At 36.0% G+C, this 25,822-nt stretch overlaps 1 protein-coding gene across 4 annotated transcripts in view; it reads right to left on the reverse strand.

Moving 5' to 3' along the window:
• Positions 1-9,646: 9,646 nt before the first annotated feature.
• CBWD1 (COBW domain containing 1) overlaps positions 9,647-25,822 on the reverse strand; it is a 61,820-nt gene continuing 45,644 nt past the window's right edge. For 2 of the 4 annotated variants that reach the window (XM_031943828.1, XM_031943834.1), the window contains 5 exons: positions 21,874-21,925; positions 11,759-11,827; positions 11,587-11,652; positions 10,230-10,359; positions 9,647-9,883 (listed from right to left, as the gene is read on the reverse strand). In XM_031943828.1, the coding sequence (XP_031799688.1) occupies positions 9,810-9,883; positions 10,230-10,359; positions 11,587-11,652; positions 11,759-11,827; positions 21,874-21,925 (391 nt within the window). In that variant the 3' untranslated portion in view covers positions 9,647-9,809. The remainder of the gene's footprint in view (positions 9,884-10,229; positions 10,360-11,586; positions 11,653-11,758; positions 11,828-21,873; positions 21,926-25,822) is intronic. The other 2 variants (XM_031943842.1, XM_031943848.1) reach the window with 1 other exon arrangement.

The raw sequence follows: 25,822 nt of genomic DNA on the forward strand, positions 1-25,822 counted from the left end.
TATCTGAAAAAGTATCCATACAAATTCCCCCCTCCCCAATTTTTCTTTATAATCTTGGTTAATTTTGCTTTATTTGTATAAACCCTTTTTAATTTAATGTAATCTAATTGAACATTTTAGCCCTATCCTTGCTCTCTATCTCTTGTTTATTAACAAATTGTTCACCTATCCATAAGTTCCAGTTTCTTCTTAAGTTTCTTGTAAAATCTTTCTTTATATCCAGGTCATGGATTGATGTTCTTGACTTTTTGTTTTTCTAAATGAATTTTATTATTTTTTTAATTCAATAAAAAATGGTAATTTTAATTGGGATGGCATTGAAAAATAAAAATGAGTTTGGAAAGTAATTTATAAAATTCTTGAAAATTAGAATTGGGCAAGTGGAATTGAATGGCATTATAAGACACCAAGGATATTATAAAACTAGAAAAAATAGAAGAGAATCTGAAACATCTCATTAGAAAAACAATGGATTTGGAGAACAGATCAAGGGGAGACAATATAAGAATTATCAGACTACCTAAAAGTTATAATAAAAAAAAGAATATGGATACAATATTATCAAAAAAAAAAATCAAGGAAAATTTCCATGAAGTTCTTCTAGAATAAGAAAATAAAATAGGAAAAGAAAGAATCCATCAATCACCATCTGAAAAAGATCCAAGGAAGAAAACTTAAAGTAATTTCATAGTCAAATTTCAAAATTCCCAGATTAAAGAGAAAATATTGTAAACCACAAGAAAAAAATTTAAGTTCTGTGGGAAAATAGTATTTCACAAAACCTATTAGCTTCTACATCAGAAGGTCTTGGAATATTATATTTCAAAGAGCAAAGGAGCTGGAGTAGTATCCAAGAATAACTTATCCAGCAAAGTTGGGCATAATCACTTATTTTTTAAAAAATGGATATTTGGTAAAAAGAGATTGTCTAGTATTTGTAAGATTAATTTATAAATATATATGTGTGTGTGTGTGTGTTTCTTTCTTCCCCAGAAAATTATCCCTTGAAATAAACACTAAAAGAAGAAATAGAAAAAAGCACTTCAACAAAACTAGCCAATACTGAGTTTGACAATATGCATAACATTTCACAACCATAGTTTCCTAATCCCCCAATTTCTAAAAACAACTGAAGGAAACTTCTTCATTTCTTCTTTGGGACCAAGTCATTATAACTACATAAGTATTCAATTCCTTTCTTTTTTTTTTTTCTATCTCGAATGTTGTGTTTATTGTATATATCTCCTAGACATATTCAATTTTCTTTATATTAGTTCATATAATAACAATAATAGTAGCTAATATTTATAAAGCACTTACTATGTGCTAGGCAGTATCCTAGGCACTTTGCAATTATTATCTCATTTGATTTCACAACAGTCCTGGGAGACAGGTGCTATTATTCCTGTTTTACAAATAAGGAAACTGAGGAAAATTGAGGTTAAGTGACTCTCCCCCAGATATAACTACTCTAGGAACCAGTTAAATATAAAGTAGTTGCAGAGGTGGATCACACTAGCTTTTGTGGAAGGGGCGAGGAAAAGCTTTTTGGCCAAAGATAGTGTTTGAATAGCATCTTTCTGCCTTCAATTTATTTATCTACTCATCCATAATGCTTTCCTTATCTATAATGTATTTGGATGGGATGATTTTTATCAATTGGTCTATCAATGTGAGTTGAGAGGTTCCATTTGATGAAAGCTTTTATGCCAACATAGAGGAGGGTTTGATAGGGCTTATTTTAGTTCTGGAGTTTGGAGACAATGCGTTGTCCACCATGGAGCCTTTTCTGATGCATTTTCCCAGTTACTAATGTCTTTCCTTAAAATTTATTTTCTAGTTATAAAATCTTAGCACCATAAATCTAGATTTGGAAAGGACTTCAATTTACAAATGAGTATATTGAGACCCAGTTTTTAGTCTTAGCTCTGTCACTGGCTAGCTAGCTATATTGCACTGGGAGACATGATCCCTTATAGAATCTAGTTAATTCCTCCTTTATCTGAGCTCTCTAATGTCAGAAGCAAAAATATGCATACATATGTTTTTGTGTGTGTGTATACACACACATATACACATATAGATATGTGTGTGTGGTATAATTTAAGAGACTTGTGATCAGAAAAAGAGGTGGATATCTTTCAAGCAAAGACTGAATAACCACTAGACCAGTGTATTGTAGAGAGGATTCTTATTTGAATATGTGTTATTACAAATTGGACTAGAGGACTCAACTCTGATTCTCTGGTTCTCTTTCCCCCATATAGACCTCCCAGAGCTGGAAAGGTGAGAAGATAAGAAAGCTTAATTTTACTTTGTCATCTAGAATACAATCACCTTTTCCACAACTGGTACAGCAACTGGAATTTTTCTGTAATTTAGCATTTATTTAATCCTGGATATTTGGAAGCCTATTCCCATCTGAAGATGCCCTGGATCTGATCTAAGTTCTACGCCAATCACCAGTTTGTGTTATCCTTAAAATAGCTCCTTTTTCTCCTCAACTTTCTCCTCCTTTCCACCCACTCTCCTCTGCCCTGGAAATAGGAAAGAACACTTGTCCAGAAGGGAATTGAGTTCCTACATCTGTGCTGTGAGCTTCAGAAGGACATAAAAGATCTTTGACTTACCGTAGGAGAATATAAGAAAGGAAAGAAAGAGAAGGATGGAATAGGCTAGAAATTCCAGCAGGCTGGGTCTCCAAAACTCAATCCTTTCCTACACTCACTAGAGGTGATTCTATGCAGAAGAAGGAAAAATAGTAGAGAGTCACTAGTATTCTCCTCTCCCATTACCTTCTATTTACCTACTTTGTATTGTGTGGAAAGGAGAAGAACTTACAGATCAAGGACATATTGATCAGAGACTGTTAGCTAAATTAATCGAAGCCTTAAAGGCCTCAGTCTAGGTTTCTCCAGAAGCATGTGATTTTAGATAAGGCCTGGACTACATTCATTATCCAAAGAAGGAAGCTATACATTTACTACATTCCACTGACCAAAGAGGGGAATAGAGACTTATGTGACCAATCACACCATATAGAGGATGGGATTTTTGGGTTCTTTGTCTGAAATGTATAAAAGCTGTGAACACTGTCAAGGGAGTGGCTCTCTCCTGTGAAATTTGGCTCACAGACCAGGATGGGGTCTGCTTCTTGAGATTCTAATAAATAATTCTGCTTTTTATGAGTGATCTCTGAGTAGTCAATTTGGGTAGGTCTCTTTGTTCCAAACAGTATTAATATGTATTAATTCACTTTACATTAATTTTATATGTATTTCTATGAGAACTTATCTCTCCCATAAATGCAAACTCATTGAAAACAGGTTTTGTTTTATTCTTTGTATTTGTATTCTTAGCTTTTAAGCAAAGTACCTGGTGTCTAATAGGTATTTAATAATTGGTGATTGATTGGATTGGATCTCAATTCAAGTTTTCAAGGAATTTCTGTGTAGGAAAAGACTGCTTACTAAATGCTAAGAACAAAATTGTAATTTGAGGTAGAGAAGTTTCACAAACTACATTGGCTAAAGAATAATTAAGGATGTGTTACACCTTCCCTTCCCAACAACAATCACATTTCCCCAGAGGACAAAGGTAGGCTAAGGGTGGTGATGGTTTGGAAATGGGTAGAGAATTAATCCCTCAACTAGAATCATGACAGATTTGGATTTTTTGGTTAATGGAAGTAAAAATCTTGGCACTTCAATAGACACAGTTGGAGATAGGAAAATTGGTAAGGGAAGAGCTATAAGTGATAACAAAATGAGAAGATGGGGTTTGTAGGTGGTGGGAGGAGCAGAGATCTTCATTTTTAAGTCTTTTTTTTTTACTAGGGCTATGAAAAAGAATCCTTAAGTATTAAATACTCCAGCTGAATTCTTTTGTGCAAATCTGAAGAGAAGGAAAAAAAAAATAAGATGAGTTGATGGATTTTGAACAAGGTCAACATTTGCAAAGTCAAAAGAGTCATTTCAAAGAGTGTAAGGCTTGGGGAAAGGTGTGTGGGCAAAAAATGGAATTGACTCTCTCCTATTTATGCAATTCCTGATAAGAAGAAGACTGTGGGAAATTTTCTGCAATCTAAGGGAAGGGAAGAAAGAATTGGGAAGAGATATGACCCTGCACAGGAAGGTGAAACATGACACAGAAACTTATCTACTAAATAGAAGTAGTTTGATTCCTTTAGAGCCATCTGGTGATAATTGTTATTTTAATTTTGATATTCTCAGAAAGACTGTAGTTTTCTTTTGCTCAGTAGCAATTCTTTTTTCTTCTCTTGGTGGGCAAAATTCTTCGGTAGAGGATATGGAATCATTTTATTTCTTGCAAAGTTGGTGGATTGCTTTTAAATCTTTATCTTCTTGGAGTAGGTCTCTCCAAGACAACCCTCTTCTAGAAAACTTTCCCTCTATCCTTCTTTTCTACTAGGGAAATTTGGGGTATTTAAAACCTGATGTGACGAGAAAGATAATAAACATAATGCAGAAACTTTGTACTAATGAGTTAGCAGAAATTTAAAAGGGAATACAAAGAAAATGTGATTGGCATGGAATTTATGATCAGAAGCAGATCATTTTTAGATGGGAATAAGTTTCCCAATGTCCTGTGATCAAATAAATGCTAAACTGAAGAGAAAATTTCAGTTACCTGTTTTAAATGGTGATTGAGAAATTACACTAGCAGTAGATGTTTCTTCATTTTTAATAAACCTCTTTTTAAAAAGAGGGGAATTGGGAATTGAGAAAGAGCCATACCAGTGGAGATCTTTTAAAATTAGAATTTAAGTAGTTTAGAATTTTAAATTAGAAATGTCTGCAGGGCAAGAACAAATTTGAATGGTATAGTCACACAGTTCTCTGACTTGTAAAGCATAAATCAATCTACTTCATATACTTTAAGGGGAAAAAAATCCATCTTGGTTCTCTTCCAATAAATATTGCCTTCCAAGATTCAAATTAAGCCCAAACTGTGGCTTGCAAAAACAAAAACAGCCCAAGTTTTTTGGGAGAAAAAATTCAAATTTCCTTATTCTTAGTATTCTAATAACAACACAAACTTCAAATGGCTATTTAAATAAGCCCCATTGAAAATAGTAATGTTTGAATAAGTGAATTATCTGGAATCTTTAAACTATTTGTTAGAGTGAATAAATATTTTAAGTTCTCTTTTTATTGCTTTTTAACATCTGAAGTAGAATACTTAAAGGAAAAAACAGAATTTTTATTATTCGGCAAGAAGCAATGAAACAGAAAATAGAGGATAACATTTTATTAATAAGTTAATTATCTCAGCGTGTGTGTGTGTGTGTGTAATGTCGAAAACACTCACAGAAAATAAATATTGTGTAATTAAAAATTTCTAATTGTATTATAGATGGATTGTCTGAAATGAAAAAGTCAAAACACTTTGAAAAAAAAAAAACCTCGTAATTCATAGAGGGCTTGGAAGAAGCTCTTGTACCTGGAAATTATGGTTTTTGAAGTTTTTTTTTCTTTCTTCAATTACCGGAGGTTGGGGCGGGGGAGGGAGGCGGAATCTTTAAGCACATTAGAAAAATGCATAATACGTAGCCCACATGTGGTCACTTGGAACAAACCCAAGCAGGAAACCGGCCAAGGCAAGTTATATTCCGTGCAATTCGTTGTTCACTCTCAGGTTGCCCTGGAAAAGCAGCATCGGGTCATTTCGTTGGTAAACATTTTGCGGAGTAAAATACATAAACCATAGCGATCTATAAATAAAATGGTGCTTCGCCGCGGGGGCTAAAAGCGCAGCAAGAAAACTAGACGGGGAAGGGGATCTTTAATAGGCCAGCAGTAATCTCGAAGCGGGCCGGGACGCAAATCCCAGTTTTCGAGTCCGTACAGCAGGGGAGGCCGCACTGGATGAGTCTAAGAGGGTTAGTGCAGCTTTCCTTGCAAGCGGGAGCAAGAGGAGGAGGTTAGGGGGAGAGACTCCAGAGCCGCCGCTGCAGCCTCAGGCCAGGGCGGAGGGCGCCGCCGGCGGGTGGCTCAGAAAGCGGGAGCCGCCCGACGCGGGAGCCGCCCGACGCGCGTGCCGGACGGCATCCGACGGCGCGGCGCGCGACAAGCGGCCGAGAAGCGAGACCTTGCGGAGGAAGCGCCGACCGCAGCGTCCGGCGCTGCTGTACCGGCCCCGGGCGGCAGCGGACACTTGCAGCCACGGTGAGGGGGCCAGAGCCGAGGCGGGGACGTGGAGGCGCCGCCGCGCTTCCGCCTCGGACTCCCTGCAGGATTCTGTGGATGCAGAACGAGGGGCCCTTGGCCCCGCCACTGAGTTCCCGGACTGGAACGCCGGGCTGGGGGTGCGCGGTGCGCCCTTTGCTTAGCAGAGGCGCGGGGCAGGGGCGGGCCCGCAATACCACGTAGTGCAGCCGGTGCGGCTGCGGCAGGGGGCCGGCTCCCGGGGGGCCTAACGGAGCAGTCACTGAGCGCAGGGGAAGCGGCCGTCGCCTGTGCGAGCTTTGCAAGATGGCCATGGTAATGCGCGCAATGCACGACTGGGGCGGCTTCGCCGGGGGAGGCGCCAGCCACTCGCCCACCTCCCCGAGCTCGGCCCGCACGGCCGGGGCTGGGAGGATACGCGCACTGTCCGGGCCCTCCCCAACCCAGACGGGGCGCCGTCGCTGCTGCTGCTGCTGCTGCTGCTCTCCGGCGCCCCCCGCGGGCCGGGCTGGGACCGCCGCCGATACTTGCTGCCGCTTCCTTCTCTGGCGGGATGTCCAGCGGCTCTTCTTCACTAAGTTCCGGGGCGGCCTGGCAGCTGCGGGGAAAAGGGAGCTCGGGCCTTTCCAAGTCCGTGGAGGGCTTGGCTCTGGGGAGTCTGCACAAGCAGGAACTGTCTGCCTGACCCAGGACTGTGCGGGACCGAGACTTTGTTAAGGAGAGGTTTCCTCGCTACTGGTCCCACTCCCGTTCCGTCTTTTCTCCCTTTCCGCGACTGTCTGGGAAAGTGGGGGTGTGTCTATTACAGCTGCCGGGGTTTGGGCCGAGTCCCTTTGGTCCCCTCCCCCCTTCCTTCCTTCTCTCCAATCTAGTCCCAGTCTCCTCTGGGCTATCGAGTAGTCAGCCGAAGGTGCGGAAAACAAAATCTGAGTTTCCACTTCCAACAAATGCTAGGGGAAACTGGGGGAGGGGAGACGCACGGACTTTGAGTTGAACTACAAACTATTTTCTGTAAAAGAATAGTCCAGGTGGGAACTGAGTGTGGACCACAACATAGCATTCTCACTGTTTGCTTGCATTTTGTTTTGTTTGTTTGTATCTGATTTTTCGTGTTCGGCAAGATAGCTATAAATATACTTTAACATATCTAACATGTATTGGTCTACCTGCCATCTAGGGGAGGGGTGGAGGGAAGGAGGGGAAAAATTGGAACAAAAGGTTTTGCAAGGGTCAATGCTTGAAAAATTACCTATGCATATGTTTTGTAAATAAAAAGCTTTAATTTAAAAAAAAGAGCAATCCAATAAATAAAAAAAGGAAAGTAAAACTGAATGCTATGTTTTGTTTTTCACTTTACTGAATTGCTGGAATGAATAACCATAACTTGATAAAGGTAATAGTAGTCCAGAGCTCTGATAGCTGGATGAAAATGTCCTGCCCCACATATTTACTAGCTGTGAACATGGCTGTTCCCTTGACTTTTTTTTCTTCTTCATCTGTAAAAGGGAAATACTAATATTTATAGTATCAACCTCACAGGATTGATATGGTGATAGAAAGGTGATTATGCTGTGTCCAGAAAGAAAAAATAAAAAGATTAGAAATGAATAGGAAGATGTCATTGGCTTGACTTGATTTTAAAGTTAAATTAAAATTTTTTATTTATGTGGTTGGATGTCTTTTCAGTATAGCTAGGTTTTGGTTAGCCTTTTGGGGTGGGGTAGGGGAAGGAGGGAGAGAGGCAGGGAGTTCCACGATTTCTGTGACTTACCTCATAATTTGATGTGCAAGGATGGATTTGTTACTGCATAGTAAAACTGCCAATACAACTCATTTTGTTAGATTCCATAAAAGAAATGTTTGTATAAGGTAGTCGACTGTATTCCCTTTCTGACTATAAACATAATTTACTTTAAAGTAGATCACCTCTTACTGTCTTTTAGCTGGCCTATTAAAAGTTCAACTGTTTTTTCTTTCCTTAATATAATAGTAACTTCATCTAAGATTACTCTCAATAATAGGCAAGCTAGTTATGATCCTAACGTTAAAGAATATGAGTCATTCTTGGGCTAAATATGAGAAACTGAACAAGCCTCTTTTGAAGAAAATAGCATCTCTGCCCTGTATTTCTCCCTCCCCCCATTCCTCAATCCCCAGTGCCTGAAGCCACTGAGGGTGATTAATGTGCTACAAATCTGCCCTGCCAAGATCAATACTGACATCAGAAAGACATCATCAGTTTAGCCATATGTACCCTGGGCCTTTAGCATCCTGTAAAATTTCAGGCCAGAAAAGAAAAATTAAGATTTTATTGAGCCCAGAAGCTGGGCTTTATCTCCCAAGTTTAAGATGAACATCAAAGTCGGTCAGCACCCTTTTACAACATCATAGGATCCAGCCATCTGTTTTCACTTTTTAATGGTAATGCATTACATTGCCGTCCATTTAAGAAAATGTCATTGAACTTGTGATGACCAAATATGAAATAGGAAGTATTGCTATATTTTCAGTTGAAATTCTTCTTATATGTTTTATAACATCAGCATACTTTCAATCAGTTTCACATTCATCTAGTGATCCTGGTCTTGATTTCTAAGCTTTTTAGCTATTTTTGTGCTTCTGCAAACTTTTGTGGGGTTTTTATTTATTTATTTATTTTTACTGTAATTAGCCGTCAGCTTTATTGAATTTCCAAATCCCACTAAGCTCAACATATTTAAAACCTTGTTTAATTAAGGTATTATCTTTTTTATAAATTTTTTTAAAATTTATTTTAAACTGAAATACAAAATAAGGGGGAAAAATGCCAAGTACATGGCAGAACTAATACGATTCGATACCAAACAATAAGTTTTCATTTCAAGAAAACCAAATAATGAATACAACACGTTACTTTCAAAGCTGCCCAGTTTTTTTTTGCTTCCTTGTTGGTTTTCTTTTGTTCTTTTCGTTCCCTCTCTCCAAAGAAACATTGTAAAGAATAAATTTGAATTACTTTCAAAATTTTATAATTTGCAAAGAAGTTATCTTCATTTTCCCAGCCTCTGACATCTCTTTTCTAGGATACAGAGGGATGTAAAATTGTCCATCCATCAATGTCACCACTGCTATTTTAAAATATTACATTATGGGAAGCACTTTGAATTTGGAGTAAGTCTTAAAATAAGTCCTGACCAATACTAGGTAACCCCGGGCAAGTCACAAGCATCAGTTAATTCATCTGCAAAAGGTAATTAATGTACTCTTAAAGAGTTGTTTTTAGCCAATTTCAGTTTCAAAGTCAATTCTGAAAGACAGCTTTAGTACACCTGTCTGAAATAAATTTTGTTCCCAGTAGACCATAAGCTTCAAGGATAGGATCAGCTCTTCTGTTTTTATATTCCCAGGATTTATCTTGAAGAAAGTAGGTATTGAATACATGCATGTTGAATTCAATGCATTTCACAGAAAATGAGTAATACGCTGAAAATTTGACACTATTTAATGTATTATATAGAAGAAAAAAACCTCATAACAGTAGACAAGAAATAGATTGATGAACAGAAGAAAATAGATTTTCCCCAGCATATCATCCTTCTGATGCTTCTAATATTAAGGACAGACGATCTTTGAAATGTAGTATCAACTGCTTACTTGTTTTTCAGTCACTGTATCTATAAATAGGTGTTTAAGGATTTCCTTATCTAAGTTCCTGCCTGTAAAAAAACAAAATAAATGTGATTACTTTCTCTTATATTTATTTTAAAACATTTAGTCATATTAATCAGATACCTCAAAAATCTACATAAAAATAAAGGGTTATGGTGATAGCCTTTATTATATGTCAGAAAGGAATCATTTTTCATCTTAACCTTAACAAAGAGTTTGGATTTTTCAAGTCTAAAGACTCTTATAAAATTAAAAAGAACAACAACAAAAAAAACCTGTCTCGTATTTTATGTTGCTAAAAGTTTTAATTCATAATTAAAACAAACTCACCAGCTAATTTCTGTTAAAAGTATGATGTCCAAACAGACATACAGAAAGCTATCAGTCACTTACCTATCAGCACTAGTCTATTGGTTCTCTCAGTGTCTTCCTTCCACTTCACTGGAGTCTCTTCCAGATCATATAGCTCATGGACCGCTTGGACAATCACTTGGTGTGGTTTGTCTTTGATAGACACCAGCCCCTGCTCATAAGGACAATTATTGATCAACTCTAGTTTTAATCTAAAGGTAAGCACATAAATGCCAATGCCAGTGGCACAATAATTCCCATTTTATTTCAAGGTGATACTCCTTTGGAAAGGAAATATTAGTAAAACGGTAGGAACTATCCATGGTAATTCCCAAACTCAGGGGAACGGGGGAAACCAAATAAAAACTTCCTAAAACCTCCACTTTTCAGGCGGGTTATGTTGTCTCCCGACCTCTAAAGTCTCTTAGAGATACCGTATGTCACAAAACAGGATCTTTGTTAGACGTTCACCTGCTTCTACTGATTATTCTTCCACTCCTAAGTTCCTTTACTTGTTCACAGTTTCTATGGAGAAGTCTGAGCGATTATAGGATTTTGGCTTCAGGCAGTAAAGTGATCCTGTTTTCACACAAAGGCCCCAGATAAATTAATAACTTAATGGATAATCACAAAATACAGGTCAAGAATGCTACTATTTATCTGTACAAAAGTTCATCTTTGCATTGGTTTTCAAGAAAAGATAATATATCATCTGATATTCAACTTTTAAACTATTCATTCAACATTATAAGTTTATGAAGATGAAACAAATTAAAATTTAATATTGGGAAAATCTACTTTTCTTCTTATACTATTTAGCCACCTAGCCCCCGATTGATCTGTAAAGAATATTAGGTAACTGTAACATAAACTTAACACCTCCTCAACAAATATCTGTTGGCTGAAAAAACACAATTTTCCTCTTGTCCTCTAGGCTTCAGTAAGCCACACCCACCACATGCATCAAAAAGCTTAATAAAAAAGGGTAGGTTCATCACAGTTCTTAATATTGACATTGCTAGTCATGAAACTATCTTGAAAAGAAAAAACCTAAAGAAAACTTCAGAATACTCCTCCTCCTTCACTGACCTAAAGCAAGTGCAAAGGAAAGGAATTTATCACAGTAAATCTTATTAGCAAGAGTCTTAACACCTGGGAGTCCAGAACATGAAGTGATATTTCAAAGTATATGAGTTATTTTAGCTGTAACACAAAAAAGGAGCTGTGCTAATCAATCGTCCTTTATATAATAGTTTGAAAAGTCCCTTTTTCAGATACAGTGGGAATAAGACAAAAAGAAAAACAAGGTATATGCCCCCCCTCATAAATATAGCTTTAAAAACAGCTAAAAAATGACCATATTTTAAAGTATAAAACGATATAAATCTGAATACTGAACCTTTAGTCGGATGACTTCCATGGTATTATCTGCCTTGTTTTTCACAGTTTTTTCCCACAGAAGATTCTGCACACAAGAACATATTTTAATAAGAAATGGTGCCAAAGGCAATAATATAAATGTAATTACATGGGAATTTAAAAAAAATAAATATAAGAGAAACAGCTCTCACTTGAATAAATATATTTAGATTTTCTTCAGTTGTACTTCCTAGTACTTCAAACGTGACTGTAACAATACTCTGTAAACAGAGACATTTAATCATCATTTTGGATAAACAATATCTTACATAAGCCACAATTAAGACAGAGGTGGGGGTAATTATGAGAGATGCAACTTTTTCCTGTTTGCCCTACTATTATTCTCCTACATCTATTTGTAGATTTCTTTCTTATCTTTGTCTTTACTTCTTCTTTTCTCTTGTAAGGCTTCCTGACCATTTCTTAGATCTTTGAGGGAGCAAAGACATCTTAGTTTCACTGTTAATTCATAGTAATACAATAATTTTAATTCTTGAGTATATTCAAAGATTGCCAAAGGTGGAGGTAACACATACTTAAAACAGAATGATTTGGTGACTGTTTTTCTGGCCAGTAAAATATATTCTAATTCTAAAATTTTGTGATATAATCTGCATATCTTGATGGTAGCTCACAGATTAGTAGGAGATTAGAAGTAGATTGAAAGCAGACAAATTACTAATTAAATAAATTTGCATCAACTTTGTAAATGAAAGACCCTCTATATATGAATAGTGCATTTCTGTTTTCTAGAAACAGTGAAAATTGAGAGGTAAGCGTCTATTAAAAAGTTGGAGATGATGACAATGATGACTAAATTGTTTATAATTAGTAGTGACTTTCAATGAAGTGCTTTTGAGGTAAATATTCAGGTGTCAATTTGCTACCATAATCAATCTGAAGACAAATTATAGGCATGAATCAAGATTGGTACTAGTAAATGTATTTCTTCTACTCTTGAAAGAAAAAAAAAAAAAAAAGAATGCTGAAGGTAAGGTGAAAATACACCCAAAGCCAGCAGAAAGAAACCTTTTAAAAGCCATTCTGAACTATGGCTAGTCTTTCAGAAATGCTGATGGCACAAAAAGCATAGGAAATAAAGAAATTAAGAGTCAAGAAGGCCTCCAAACAGAATGCTCACTGTCTTCCAATCACATTTAAACAGTTATGTATTCCATTTAGAAGTGTCAAAAACTAAACCTTTCCATCTGAGAAAAATAAACTCTATGAATAAAAATCATTTTCCTGATCTTTTACAGTTGCTTAGCTAGGCAGCTAGATTGACACAGTGGATAATGCTGGGCTTAGAGTCAGGCCTAAGTTCAAATTTGATCTCACAGGCTCTCTGACTACATGACTGTAGGAATATCACCTAACTGTTAGTTTCCTCATCTGTAAAATGAACTGGAGAAGGAAATTGCAAATCACTTCAGTGTCCTTGCCAAGAAAACTCCAAAGAGGGAAAGAGTAGGAAATGACTGAATAAAATTATAATTGTTTCTTTCCTCTGAAAACCTAATTTTAATTGTAAAATGTGAATAGAATTGTATTGCTCAAACCCTCATCAGAAATCTCATCTTTAATATGCTTTCCAGGGAAAAAAGACAAACAAGACATTACTTCCAAATTATCTTTTCATTAATACAGTTCAAAAATTCTCTTCCCATGCAATTAATCACATAATCAAAGGAAGGTCACCACTTGCTAGGTCTAGTGCTGAGTTCCAGAGATTCAAAAGTGAAACAATTTATCTTCACCAGCTTTATATTCTAAAAGGGATAATGACATATAAACATACATACACATATATGCATACATATATATACATGGTGTGCATATACAAAGTAAATGTAAGGTTATTCTGGGAAATGAGGGAAGGAACTTGAGTTCGGGTTAAAAGGAATCTGGAAAGGCTTTATATAAAGCCTATATAAAGTTCTATATAGAACATTCCTTCTAAAAGTGTGCTCCAGGGTCTCCCAGGAACCTCAAAACCCCTTCAGAGGGTTTGCAAGGACAAAATTATTTTCATAATGTTTTCATTTCTAATAGAGTAAATATTGATTTACGTAAGTCATATAAACAAAAGTTCTTAGTAGTCTTCAATATTTTTTAAGAGAGTAAAGGAGTCCTGAGACCAAAAAGTTTGAGAACTATTGATGTAGAAGGTGATGCTTACGCTTTCTCTTTAAGGAAGAGAGGAAAATCCAAGAGAAAGTTTTAAAAAGAAATACATTGCAAGTATGGGAGACATAATTTACAAAAGAACTATAGAATGTGGGGAAGAGGAGCCAGTGCAGTTTCCTGAGTAGGGTTCAGATGACACATAGTTAGAACAATGCTTTAAAAAAATCACTTTAGCAGCTGTACAGATGATGACCTGGCCAGAGGTGTGGGAAAAAGATTAGAGGAAAGACATCAAATAGAAGGCTGTTACAATAGGTATATGGTCAGAGATCAGGTCAGATGAAGAACTGAATTAAGATCATGTTTCAATAAGGGGAGAGAGATTAGAGAAAAACAAGACTGGCAACTACTTGGATATGTAGGGTGAGTGAAAGTAAGGAATCAAGGATGCTACGGAGGTTGAAAACTTGAGTGAAAAGATTCCCTTTATTATTAAGTATCCTATAAAAAGGATTCATTTCTTGTGATTTTACTGAAGAGCTAGACAAAAGAATTTATTTTTAAGTTTATTTAAAACCAAAATACGTACTCATTTTTTCCCCTTAGGATTGGAAAGAGTGCATCACAGGATCCAAATAGCATCTAGAGTTGGAAAGAACCTTAGAGATCATCAAATCCAAACTCTTTATTTATGAATGAGAAAACAGATTAAATGACTTGCCCAAGGTCACCTACCAGGAGTAAGGAGTAAAGACATGAACCCATGCCTATTTATACTAAATTCAGTGCCTCTACCCTCATCACTGTAGGATCAAATATATACTACTTTACCTCTACATTAGGATTGGCTGGTACAACTAAACTTGTCCTTCCACAAAATAAAAACTCAGTACATTTTCCTTCAAATTCCTAGAGTAAGCACCTCAAGAAGGCCAAAAAGCCAAGTCTATGACGTATATTCACAGCAAGTGATAGCCATGTATAGATCTTTTTTAATCTGTTTATGGCACTGTCTTTATTTAATATCATTAGTTCTATTCAGTCAATAAACATTTATTAAGCATCTACTACAGCCCAGGCACTGTGCTAAGTGTGGAGATACAAAGGCAAAACCAGTCCCTGTTAAAGCAGGGATCCAGTTTAATGGAAAGATACATACAGACAACCTCGTATAAACAAGCTATCTGCCTAATAAACTGGAAATAGTTGATAGAAAGATGTAAAGTCAGGCCCCTGGAGGGCCTCAGGGTCAGCCAGGGTCAGGATAAATTAAAGTCCTTAGTCTTTAGGCGGAGAAGTAAAGGAGGAAGACAGGCAAAATCCTGGATTCTGCAGTCCAGGGTCACCAGCCCCTTTCCTCCTCTACCTGGAGGAGGTAGTGCCACCAAGTAACTCTGCCTCCCTTGGCCCTCCAATCCTAGCCTATGATTATCTTAACACATTATCTTAATATTCAGCAAGCACCAACGTGAAAAGAGGCATTTATCCAAATATATGCTAATAAGTCATTGTCTCACATCGAATAGGTAATTAGCCTTAAGTGCCCAGTATACCTTTTTGGAGTTTCAGCCCTCTACCCAAAGGCACTAGAATTGAAAGGGGCTAGAAAAGGCTTCCTTTTATAGGAAGGTTTTTTTTAGTTTGCACTAGAAGGAAAATAGGGAAATCGGGAAGAGAGATGAGAATGAGAGGACAGGCACTGAAAATGGCCAGTCAAGAAGGAACAGCAAGGTGGTTAGTACTACTAGTCAGAAAGATGGATTTGTGTGAGTGGGTTGTTTAAGGTGCAAGAAGACTGGAAAGTTGGAAGAGAAAGGAAGGGAGGTTAAAAAGGGTTTTCAGCCAAAGAAGATTTTATATGCTTGATCCTGGATGTGATAGGGAGTCACTATAGTTTACTGAGTCGGTGGGTAATGTGGTCTGGTCTGTGCCCTAGTAAGATTACATTGATTACTAAATGGAGAATGAAGAATGAAGAATGAATCATTTAGCTAAGAGACCTCTCAATGGGCTATAGCAACAATTCAATTCAACAAACATTTAACATGAGCCTATGTACAAACCATTAAAATAAACTTTGTCTTTACAAGATCAAGGGGAACATCAACAATTGGGAAAATCAAAAACACTCTCAGCAACAATTTTTTCTGGTAGCAAAGTAGGTATCCTTTGAATAAGGCATACATAAGTAAACAAACTGTGGAATATTGTTGTTCTGTAATAAAGGACAAATAGGAAGAATTCAAGAGAAGCATGGGAATACATTATAAAGGAAGTCTAAGAAAGAAAACAAAACACACAATTACTACACAATATAAAATGAAAAGAACAAAAAATAAAACTAAACTCTGTAATTATAATGAGCAAATTTGGACTATGTACTTCCTGCCTTCTTAGCAGAAGTAAAAAAGTAGGAGTATGCATCACTGCATATGCTGTTCCTCAACTGATACAAGCCAAACTGCTTTTTTTCCATCTTTTTTTTCTATATATAAAAATAAATATATTTTAAATTAGGGAGATCATGAAAGGTTTCCCTCTGAACATAGCACCAGAAGAGGCAAAGAAGATCATATAGTACAACAGAAACCATATTTTCATTAATTTCCAGTAGTTAATTAAGAAGATCTATTCTTCAGACAGAAACCCACAACACACAGAGGACCAAACAAAAACAGTAAGTGTGCAATGGTGCATTCAGATGCTAGGGTTTTTCCCCCACAAAGATTTCAATCTGTATTTACATTTTGCATTTGTGGATACTAAAGTGTTTAAGCAGATAAGAGAGAAGTATTTTCCCCTTAAAAAAGCAAAAGCTGAAGGGCCATTGAAATGAACAGCTTACTAAAGAGGGTTCATGTTCCATAGCTGATAGGAGATTTTGTAATTATGTTCAGGCTCTTCAAAACTGCACGCTTTCTAGCAAATTTATTAGCTATTAAGAAAACAAAAAAAAAAAAATTTAAATAAAAAAACTAAACATCTAGAGGTAAGAATTACTTGACAGTTAATCACAAGCATTAAAGTACAATTTAAGAATCAAATCCTGACCAGTTCTGAAGGGAACTGTTCATCTTTTGTTTGTATGAATCTCTTATTTCTAAATATTTATCTCTTAATCCTAAACTATTCTTTGTAACACATAAAGAGAGAGAGAGAGAGAGAAAGAGAGAGAGAGAGTGTGTGTGTGTGAGAGTGTCAGTCCAGCAAAGCCAATCAACCCAAGTCTGACCACAAGGGTAATATTAAATACACCATACCATACCCCCATCTCTACAAAGATTAAAAGGAGGCACTTCTCTCCATTTCTAGGCCTAACTGGATCATCATCAACTAGCCTCGGGTAAACTTTAGATTCTTGATATTTACACTGTTACAGTCAATGTGACCACTTTTAATTCAACTGGCATCAGTGATAACTATTAAGTCTGGTAATGTGCACTAGGGACATAAATAAAAAAAATCTAAATTTACAGTTGAATGGGAGAAGACTACAAATGAATAGGTGTATTCAAAATAACCCCAGAGTAGATACAGAGTAAGTTTCTTTAAAAATTAATTTATTTATTTTAATGCATATTGCTTTATGAATCATGCTGGGAGACAATCAGAAAAGGGAAAAACCATGGGAGAGAGAAAAAAAAAAAACAGAAAAAAAGAAATGAATATTGCATTTGTTGATTTACATTCAACTTTCATGTTGCTTTTTCTCTATACAGATGGCATTTTCTATCCAAAAAAGGGACTGCTTTGGATCACTGAGAAAAACCAAGTCATTCATAGTTGATCTTCACACATTCTTGCTGTTGTTATGTACAATATATTCCTGGCTTTGCTTGTTTCACTTAGCATCATCAGTACATGTAAATCTTTCCAGGCCTTTGTAAAATTAGTTTGTTCATTTTTTATAGAGCAATAATATTCCATTACCTTTATATAACACAGCTTATGCAGCCATTCCCCGATTGATGGGCTCATTTTCCAATTCTTTGTTACCATAACAAGAGCTGCTCCAAACATTTTTACACATGTGGGTCCTTTTCCTTCCTTATTGATTTCCTTGGGATACAGACCCAGTAATAGCGCTGCTGGGTCAAAGGGTATGCACAGTTTAATAGCCCTTTAGGCATTGTTCTGGATTGCTCTCCAGTTCATTTCACAACTCCACTAAGGATGCATTAGTGTCCCAGTTTTCCTATACCCCCTCCAACACTTATCATTCTCTTTTCTGATACAGGATAGTTTCAGGGGAGAATGTATGCATGCTCTAGCATTTGAAGAAATACAGAATCTTTAAGGAGACAAAGATGGATTATAAGAGGGGAATTTGGCAATGAATTCCAAGCATATAGGATCAGGCAAATCATATGAAGTATATGACTGGTGTAAGAAGAAGAGAGCAGGAGTGATGAGGTCTTCAATATTAGGTGTGGTTAGCAGAAAAATTGATTTCTAAGGCAGGCAAGGAGAAGGCTCTGATAAAGATCAGTTTAGCTCTAGGGTCCCACCCCCTGGGGAGGTGGTCCAATCCAAAATCCAAGTTATATCAATCTCCTGAGATCCACCTTCTGTAAAGGTCTGGAGCAGTCTCATGCCTGTCAGAAATCACAGTTATGTCTGTGAGGTTAAATTTTCCCTATAAAATCTACTTATGGCCCTCCTTTGGGTCAGTCTGCTTTGGCACCTCTACCTCTGGGTGTCTTTCCCTTTCCCTCATGCTACATGGTAAATCTCCTAACTCCACTAATGTTCCCAATTCCACTTCTCCTCACAGCTACCATTCCTGATGTCTGTTGTGTCCCTTCATTTTATCTGTAACCTATTACTCTAAATATATCTATCTTTTGCCAAAGAGAATGGCCACTTTGAATTCTTCACATGACTGAAATCCAACTTGTGATGCCTGCCATCACTTGTTTTCTATATCACCTACATCATGTTAGTTATCAAACCACATCATTTGGAGCCAAACCCTACATCAGAAGGGCCTAGGTTGTAATGAGCTTTAAATGCCAGAGCTTATATTTGATTTTAGAGATAATTAACAGGAAACTACTGGATTTGTGATAGAGTGCACAGTCAGACCAATGTTAGAAAATGGATTCAAGTGGGGAGATTTGAGACAGGGAAACTAAAATCCAGAAAACTATGGCAACAGTTCAGCTAGTAAAGATGAAAAACCTGGACTGCAATGATTGTTGTCTGAGTGAGAAAAAGGGGACCTATTTAAGAGCTATGGTGGAGAAAGAAATTTGGGTGACTGGAAGGATGATGGTGCTACGGACAAAAATCAAGTTTATAATGGAGTGGAAGGGGAAGATGAGTTCTGATTTGGACAGATGTCTTTGAAAATCCAATTCTAAATGATCAATAGTAATATGGATGATGCAAGACAAGGTCAGATGATAAAGCAGGAAATGTATAGATCTAGGAGTCACTATATAGAGATTGATCACTGAAACAATAGGAGCTAAGGAAATCAGTAGGAGATAACAAGTGGGAGATAAGAGAAGGAGGCCCTGGCCAGAGCCTAAGGTAATATTTAAACTTAGTGGAAATGACTGAACATCAGTGCATATCCAGCAAAGTAGACCAGAAGAGAAGCATGAGAAAAAGCAATGTAACAAAAGAACAGCATTCCAAAAGAGAGGGTAGTTAACCTGGTCAAAAGCTATAAAGAAATGTAGAAAGATGAGAATTGGGGAAAAAGAAAAAGATTTAGCAATTAACAAGTTTACTGGTAACTATGGAGAGAACAGTTTCAGTTAGGCCATGATATTAAAAGCCAGAGTACAAAGGGCTAACTAGAAAACTACAAGAGAAGTAGATAAACTGATTGTGAAGACACCATTTTTAGAGTTTAGTTGAGGGCAGGAGCAACATGACAGTGAAAATGGAGAAACTTAAGCATATAAATAGGCCAACAAAGAAGAAACTAGCAGATAAGACAATGAAAATTAGAGAGAAAGGCATGCTTGTGATGAATACAATAGGCTGAAGAAGACAGGAGGGGATGGAACAAGGTTAAGTCTTATCATGTTTGTATTATTTTTATTAAATTTTTCCTTGAATGTTATAGTAATATTTGTGTATCACAATGTGCTTAACCATTACCCAAATAATCTACTTTGATTTTAGTTCTTTGCCACTATAAAACGTGCTGTATATGTTGTTGCCACTGATTTCTTACTAGGTTTATTACGAAGTAAGTTAAAGGCAGCCTTTTGAATAAGATATTTCAAAGTGCAATGTATAATATCAGAAATCTATCTGACATCTGTAAATATTAATATTGGGTTTTTTTCTAACCAATTACTGGCTGATATTTAAATATCATCATCTTTTAATCTACAAAACTTTCTTTCCACAATAAATAAATATTTTTAAAGCATCAGGACTATTTAGTATGCTTGAATATGTCACTTGTTTCCTTTCCCTTTGGAAAGTCATTGTAAAGTGCATCAAATAATTTACAATTATATAAAACATAGCAAAAGCTTGGCCAATGGCTTCTGCCTTTAAAAATGCTAAAACTTGGCCTGAAACTCATCAATATTAAGTAGAAAAAGTCTGAGATAGACTTTTCAATACAGAATTCCTTAAAATATAATATTGTTGGTTTTTTTTTTTTAAACTAGAATAAATGTAAAATTGAGAGCAGAAATGAATTTACTTGTAGCAGTTAGAGATGGAACTTACAGGTACTCAGAATAGACATTAATATAATACTACTACTCTTTCAACTGAAAAAAAATTAAGAGCAAAAAATTAAGGCAATTCATCAGGAAAGAGTCTTTTTTTTAAATAAATTTTTCAAACTATCTGCTTGCAGTATTCCAACCATGCTGGAAGAGGAAGTCCAGAGTGCAGGAAATAAGGACCACTACTTATACTTGAATCAGTTCTTTACTCTAAACTATATATGCTACACTTATCCTCTTAGTTTTACAAGGAAATAAGAGACTTGAAAAAAAGTAAGGAATGAACAGGGACTGATAGAACAAAATGTTCCATTTTTATCCATCTACCATTTTTTGCCTAGTTCTATCCTACATCTAGTTGATTTTCTCATAATAAGGCTACTATTTCAAACACAATTAAACTGATTATCCAGGTAAGCAAAAGCCAAAAACATCTTTGCCTGTTATAAATATATTTCAAGAGGAAACTATTTATCAAGATCCCACTTTTCCAGTTTAGTTTGCAAATAACAGTATTCCCTAAAAATTTCTATATGCTTCTATGTCTTTGTTTTTATTTTTTTTCCTTTGAGGCTGCTGGCACAAGATGTTTCGAAGGAGTTTCTAAGAGCAAATCTACAGCTGGGACTTGTGTCCTCATCTTACCTATTCACTTTATTGAAGGGCAAAGTCATTTTGGAAAAAGTACCAAAACTTATAAAATTTTGAGTTCCTCAAAGAAAATTCCATGACATAAAAGCAAGATATTCTTACAACAGGGGGAAGCAATGTATTACAATGTAAAATGAGCTAGATTTGGAGTGAAGGAGGATTCTGGGGTATGAGTCTCTCCCTAGCCACTTTACTACTTCTGTGACCCCTGGCCAAGTTATGTCCCTCTCTGAATCTGAGTTTCCCAAGAAGAACTCTAAAATTACTTCCAGCTCTAACTTTTTCAAGTTCTCTAGAAGGGAACAAATTAGAGAATTAGTTGCTACTATTTTGGCATAGTCTATGACCACCACAATGTTAAAGTCATTACTAATCCCAGAAGATAAAGGTGGAATGGGAGAACAAGAACACAGTTCATCTGTATATTAATTCCAGACTTACTAGAAATCTAGCACATAATGCCCAGAACATCCTAGAGTTCTGAGAAGTTTGTTTAGAAGAATCTTGAAGAAAGAAATGAATATGCATGGTATCGTATTGGTTTTTGTCCCATCAGCTTCAGGTACCAACTCTTTGAGCAGAGTGTGAGATTAGAATTTTAAAAAAATTTACTCAAAAAAAAAAAATCAACTTTTCTACATGACTAGGAGAGTTCAAGACAATTTTTATTTAACCTTATGTTATGTGTTAACTTGTAACACAGCTCTCAAATGTATTCTTATGCAGATTTTTTAAAGTGAAATTCCACAATAAAACTTATGTAACTTAAAATAAATTTTGCTTTTTACCTTATCAAGGTGAGGTTGTGTTGTCTGCATATGTTGTAGTTTTTTCTGTAAACTGAAAATATTTGCACATTCAGAAACCAATACTCTTCTTATTTAACTGTGTTTTTAAAGAAAAAGGATAAATAAAAGAGATCATCCAAATTCCAATTCAATATCCTATATAAATACAACTCTCATTCGCACAATGCTTAAAAATTACTTTCCCATAAGAACCTATTTAGGTCAGAAAGGCAAGTGCTATTATTAGAGATATAATAAGACTTGCCCAAGGTTACACAGCAAGAAAATCACCCCACTAAGATTTGCAACCAGACCTTCTACTTCCAAGGCCAGTGGTCTTATTTTAAGGTGTCTTTCAAACATGAACAAAATTGACGACAAAATTAGAAAAAAAAGTTGGCACAACAGATATATTGTGTCTTCTTTAGAAATAATATAAATACTAATTTATTTTTGTAAAGTAGTCCGTTAGACATTCACAGAGGGAAATTAGGAATACAAACATTTGCTGTTAGAATTATGAATTGGAAGGATTTATAAATATGCTGGCTGCCATTGCTCATTTATGAAGTGTTCATTTAAATGTTCAATTAATATAACCAAGGCTCACAAAAGTCTATCAGTCTGGAAACACTTTCAAATGCCTCATCTATGCAGAAAAAACACACATTTCATAGCCAGTTCCTTAACTAATTGTCATCAGCCTTTTATAAACAAGAGTTACATAAGACTAATTTGTACTGAAACAGCTTTGAAAAATAAAAAACCTAATATAAATGATATGCCTTTCTTGGACGCTTTCATTTGAAAGCATCTCTGGAGATCACATTAATCCAATCTTTAACAAGTAAGAGATCCCTGAAAAGTGGTCTCAGCTCTCACTCCTTCCTGTACTTCTCCTGAAGCAGTTCATCCCACTGTAATCAAGATCAGTGTGAAAGTTATTTCTTTGATTGAGTCAAAATGTGCCACTCTCAAAACCTTGTAGGAACTGCTGCCAATTCTGTCTCAGGCCCAATCAGAACATGTCTAATCCTTGTCCCTCCTCTCTAGTTGTAAACTACTTGTAAACCCTGATCTACATCTCAAACTTATTCTTTGAAAAAAGCAGCTTTATTATCATCCCTTTGTATACTGTTATACCTGCAACCTTTTCTTCTTAATATGCCTTCTAATTCATTGGAAATCTGACTTTTTCTTTGTTTTTTTTTTTTAATTGTAGCTTTTTATTTATAAAACATATGCATGGGTAATTTTTCAACACTGATTCTTGCAAAACCTTCTATTCCAAAATTTCCCCTTCTTCTCCCCGCTTCCCCCAGATAGCAGGTATTCTAATACATGTTAAAATATATGTCAAATCCTATACATATATACATACACACACACACATCCATACAGTTATCTTGCTGTACAAGAAAAATTGGATCTAGAAAGAAAAAAACAAAAACTGAGAAGGAAAAAAATAATGCAAGCAAAGAACAGTAGAAAGAGTGAAAATGCTAAATTGTGGTCCACATTCACTTTCCACAGTAATCTCCCTGGGTGTATATGGCTTTTTTCATCACAGTTCCAACAATTGGAACTGGTCTGAATCAATTCATTGTTGAAGAGAGCCATGTCCATCAGAATTGATCATCATTTGGTCTTCTTGTTGCTGTGTATAATGATCTCCTGGTTCTGCTCTTTTCATTTAGCATCAGTTCATATAAGTATCTTTAGGCTTCTCTGAAATTATCCTGTTAGGCATTTCTTAGAGAACAATAATATTCCGTAACATTCATATACCATAATTTATTCAGCCTTTTCCAACTGATGGGCATCCATTAAGTTTCCAGTTCCTAGCCACCACAAAAAAGGCTGCCACAAACATTTTTGCACATGTGGGTCCTTTTCCCTCCTTTAAGATCTCTTTGGGATAGAGGCCCAGTAGAGACACTGCTGGGTCAAAGGGTATGCACAGTTTGATAACTTTTTGAACATAGTTCCAAATTGCTCTCCAGAATGGTTGGAGTGGTGCCTCAGAGTTGTCTTAGTTTGCATTTCTCTGATTAATAATGATTTGGAGCACCTTTTCATATGACTAGAAATAGCTTCAATTTCTTCATCGGAAAATTGTTCATATCTTTTGACCATTTATCAATTGGAAAATGGCTTGAATTCTTATAAATTTGAGTCTATTCTTTATATATTTTGGAAATGAGGCCTTTATCAGAAACTTTGAATATAAAAATGTTTTCCCAGTTTATTACTTTCCTTCTAATTTTGTCTGCATTAGTTTTGTTTGTACAAAAACTTGTTAACAATCAAAATTATTTATTTTGTGATCAATAATGATCTCTAGTTCTTCTTTGGTCACAAATTCTTTCCTCCTTCACAAGTCTGAGAGGTAACTCTCCTATGTTCTTCCAATTTATTTATAATATCATTCTGTATGCCTAGATTGGCCTTATCTTGGTATACAGTGTTAAGTGTGGTTCAATGCCTAGTTTGTCATACTAGTTTCCAGTTTTCCCAGCAGTTTTTATCAAATAGTGAATTCTTATCCCCAAAGCTGGGGTCCTTGGGTTTGTCAAACACTAGATTGCTATAGTTATTTACTATTTTGTCCTGGGAACCTAACCTATGCCACTGATCAACTAGTCTATTTTTTAGCCAGTATCAAATGGTTTTGGTGATCGCTGCTTTATAATATTGTTTTAGATCTGGTACAGCTAGGCCACCTTCATTTGATTTTTTTTTTCATTAGTTCCCTTGAAATTCTTGACCTTTTGTTCTTCCAGATGAATTTTGTTGTTTTTTCTAGGTCAGTAAAATAGTTTCTTGGGAATTTGATTGCTATAACACTAAATAAATAAATTAGTTTAGACAGTATTGTCATCTTTATTATATTCACTCAACCTATCCAAGAGCATTTGATATTTTTCCAATTGTTTAGATCTGACTTTATTTGTGTGGAAAGTGTTTTGTAGTTTTGCTCATATAGTTCCTGACTTTCCCTTGGCAGATTCCCAAATATTTTATACTATCAACAGTTATTTTAAACGGAATTTCTCTTTGTATCTCTTGCTGTTGGATTTTGTTGGTGATATATAAGAATGCTGAGGATTTATGAGGATTTATTTTGTATCCTGAAACTTTGCTAAAGTTGTGTATTATTTCTAATAGCTTTTTAGTTGTTTCTCTGGAGTTCTCTAATTATATTATCATATCATCCACAAAGAGTGATAATTTGGTTTTCTCATTATTGAAAGCCTCGGTTACATTTTGGACATGGGGTTTTGGGTTTTATTCTCTCACCCTGTTTTCTCATTCTATCTCCATATATACAATGAGCTCTCAAATGTCCAACTTTTCCACACTGAAAACATCAACGAATTTCTCTACAAGTCCCTTGCCAAGAGGGACCCTGTCTTTCCATGTTCATCATAGTTTGAGTATAATAAGCATTTGTGCCCACTGTGGCACAACGTCTTATGATCTCCTCTAAAGGAGCATCTTTGTCTAGTCCCCATATAATTCTTTTGCAGACCTCATTGGCATTTTCCTTAGCCAGATGTCTGGTCATTAATTCTGTGGCAGAATTATCTCCAATGGTTCTTATTACAGCTGTTTGCAAACGTCCCACAAAATCAGCAAAAGGTTTATTGGGACCTTGCTCTATTTTTGTGAAAGCTTTACTTCCATCTTTCTATCCAGGGAGAGAATTCCAAGCTTTTATTGCAGCCTTAGAAATTTGGTCATACACTGTTATGGGATAATAAATCTGTTCTGAATTCTCTCCATACTGATCTTCACCAGCTAGTTGGTCAAAAGCTATTTGTACATTAGCCCCTGTTTGCCTATTGCATTGGGCTTGAATCCTACATAATTCATGAAATGGATCAGGATCGGAGCTGTTCCACTGAAAATCAGCCCCTTGTTGGGCTATATTATATTATATTATAAA

This window comes from Sarcophilus harrisii, chromosome 1 (genome assembly GCF_902635505.1).
Source record: "Sarcophilus harrisii chromosome 1, mSarHar1.11, whole genome shotgun sequence".
Lineage (NCBI taxonomy): Eukaryota > Metazoa > Chordata > Mammalia > Dasyuromorphia > Dasyuridae > Sarcophilus > Sarcophilus harrisii.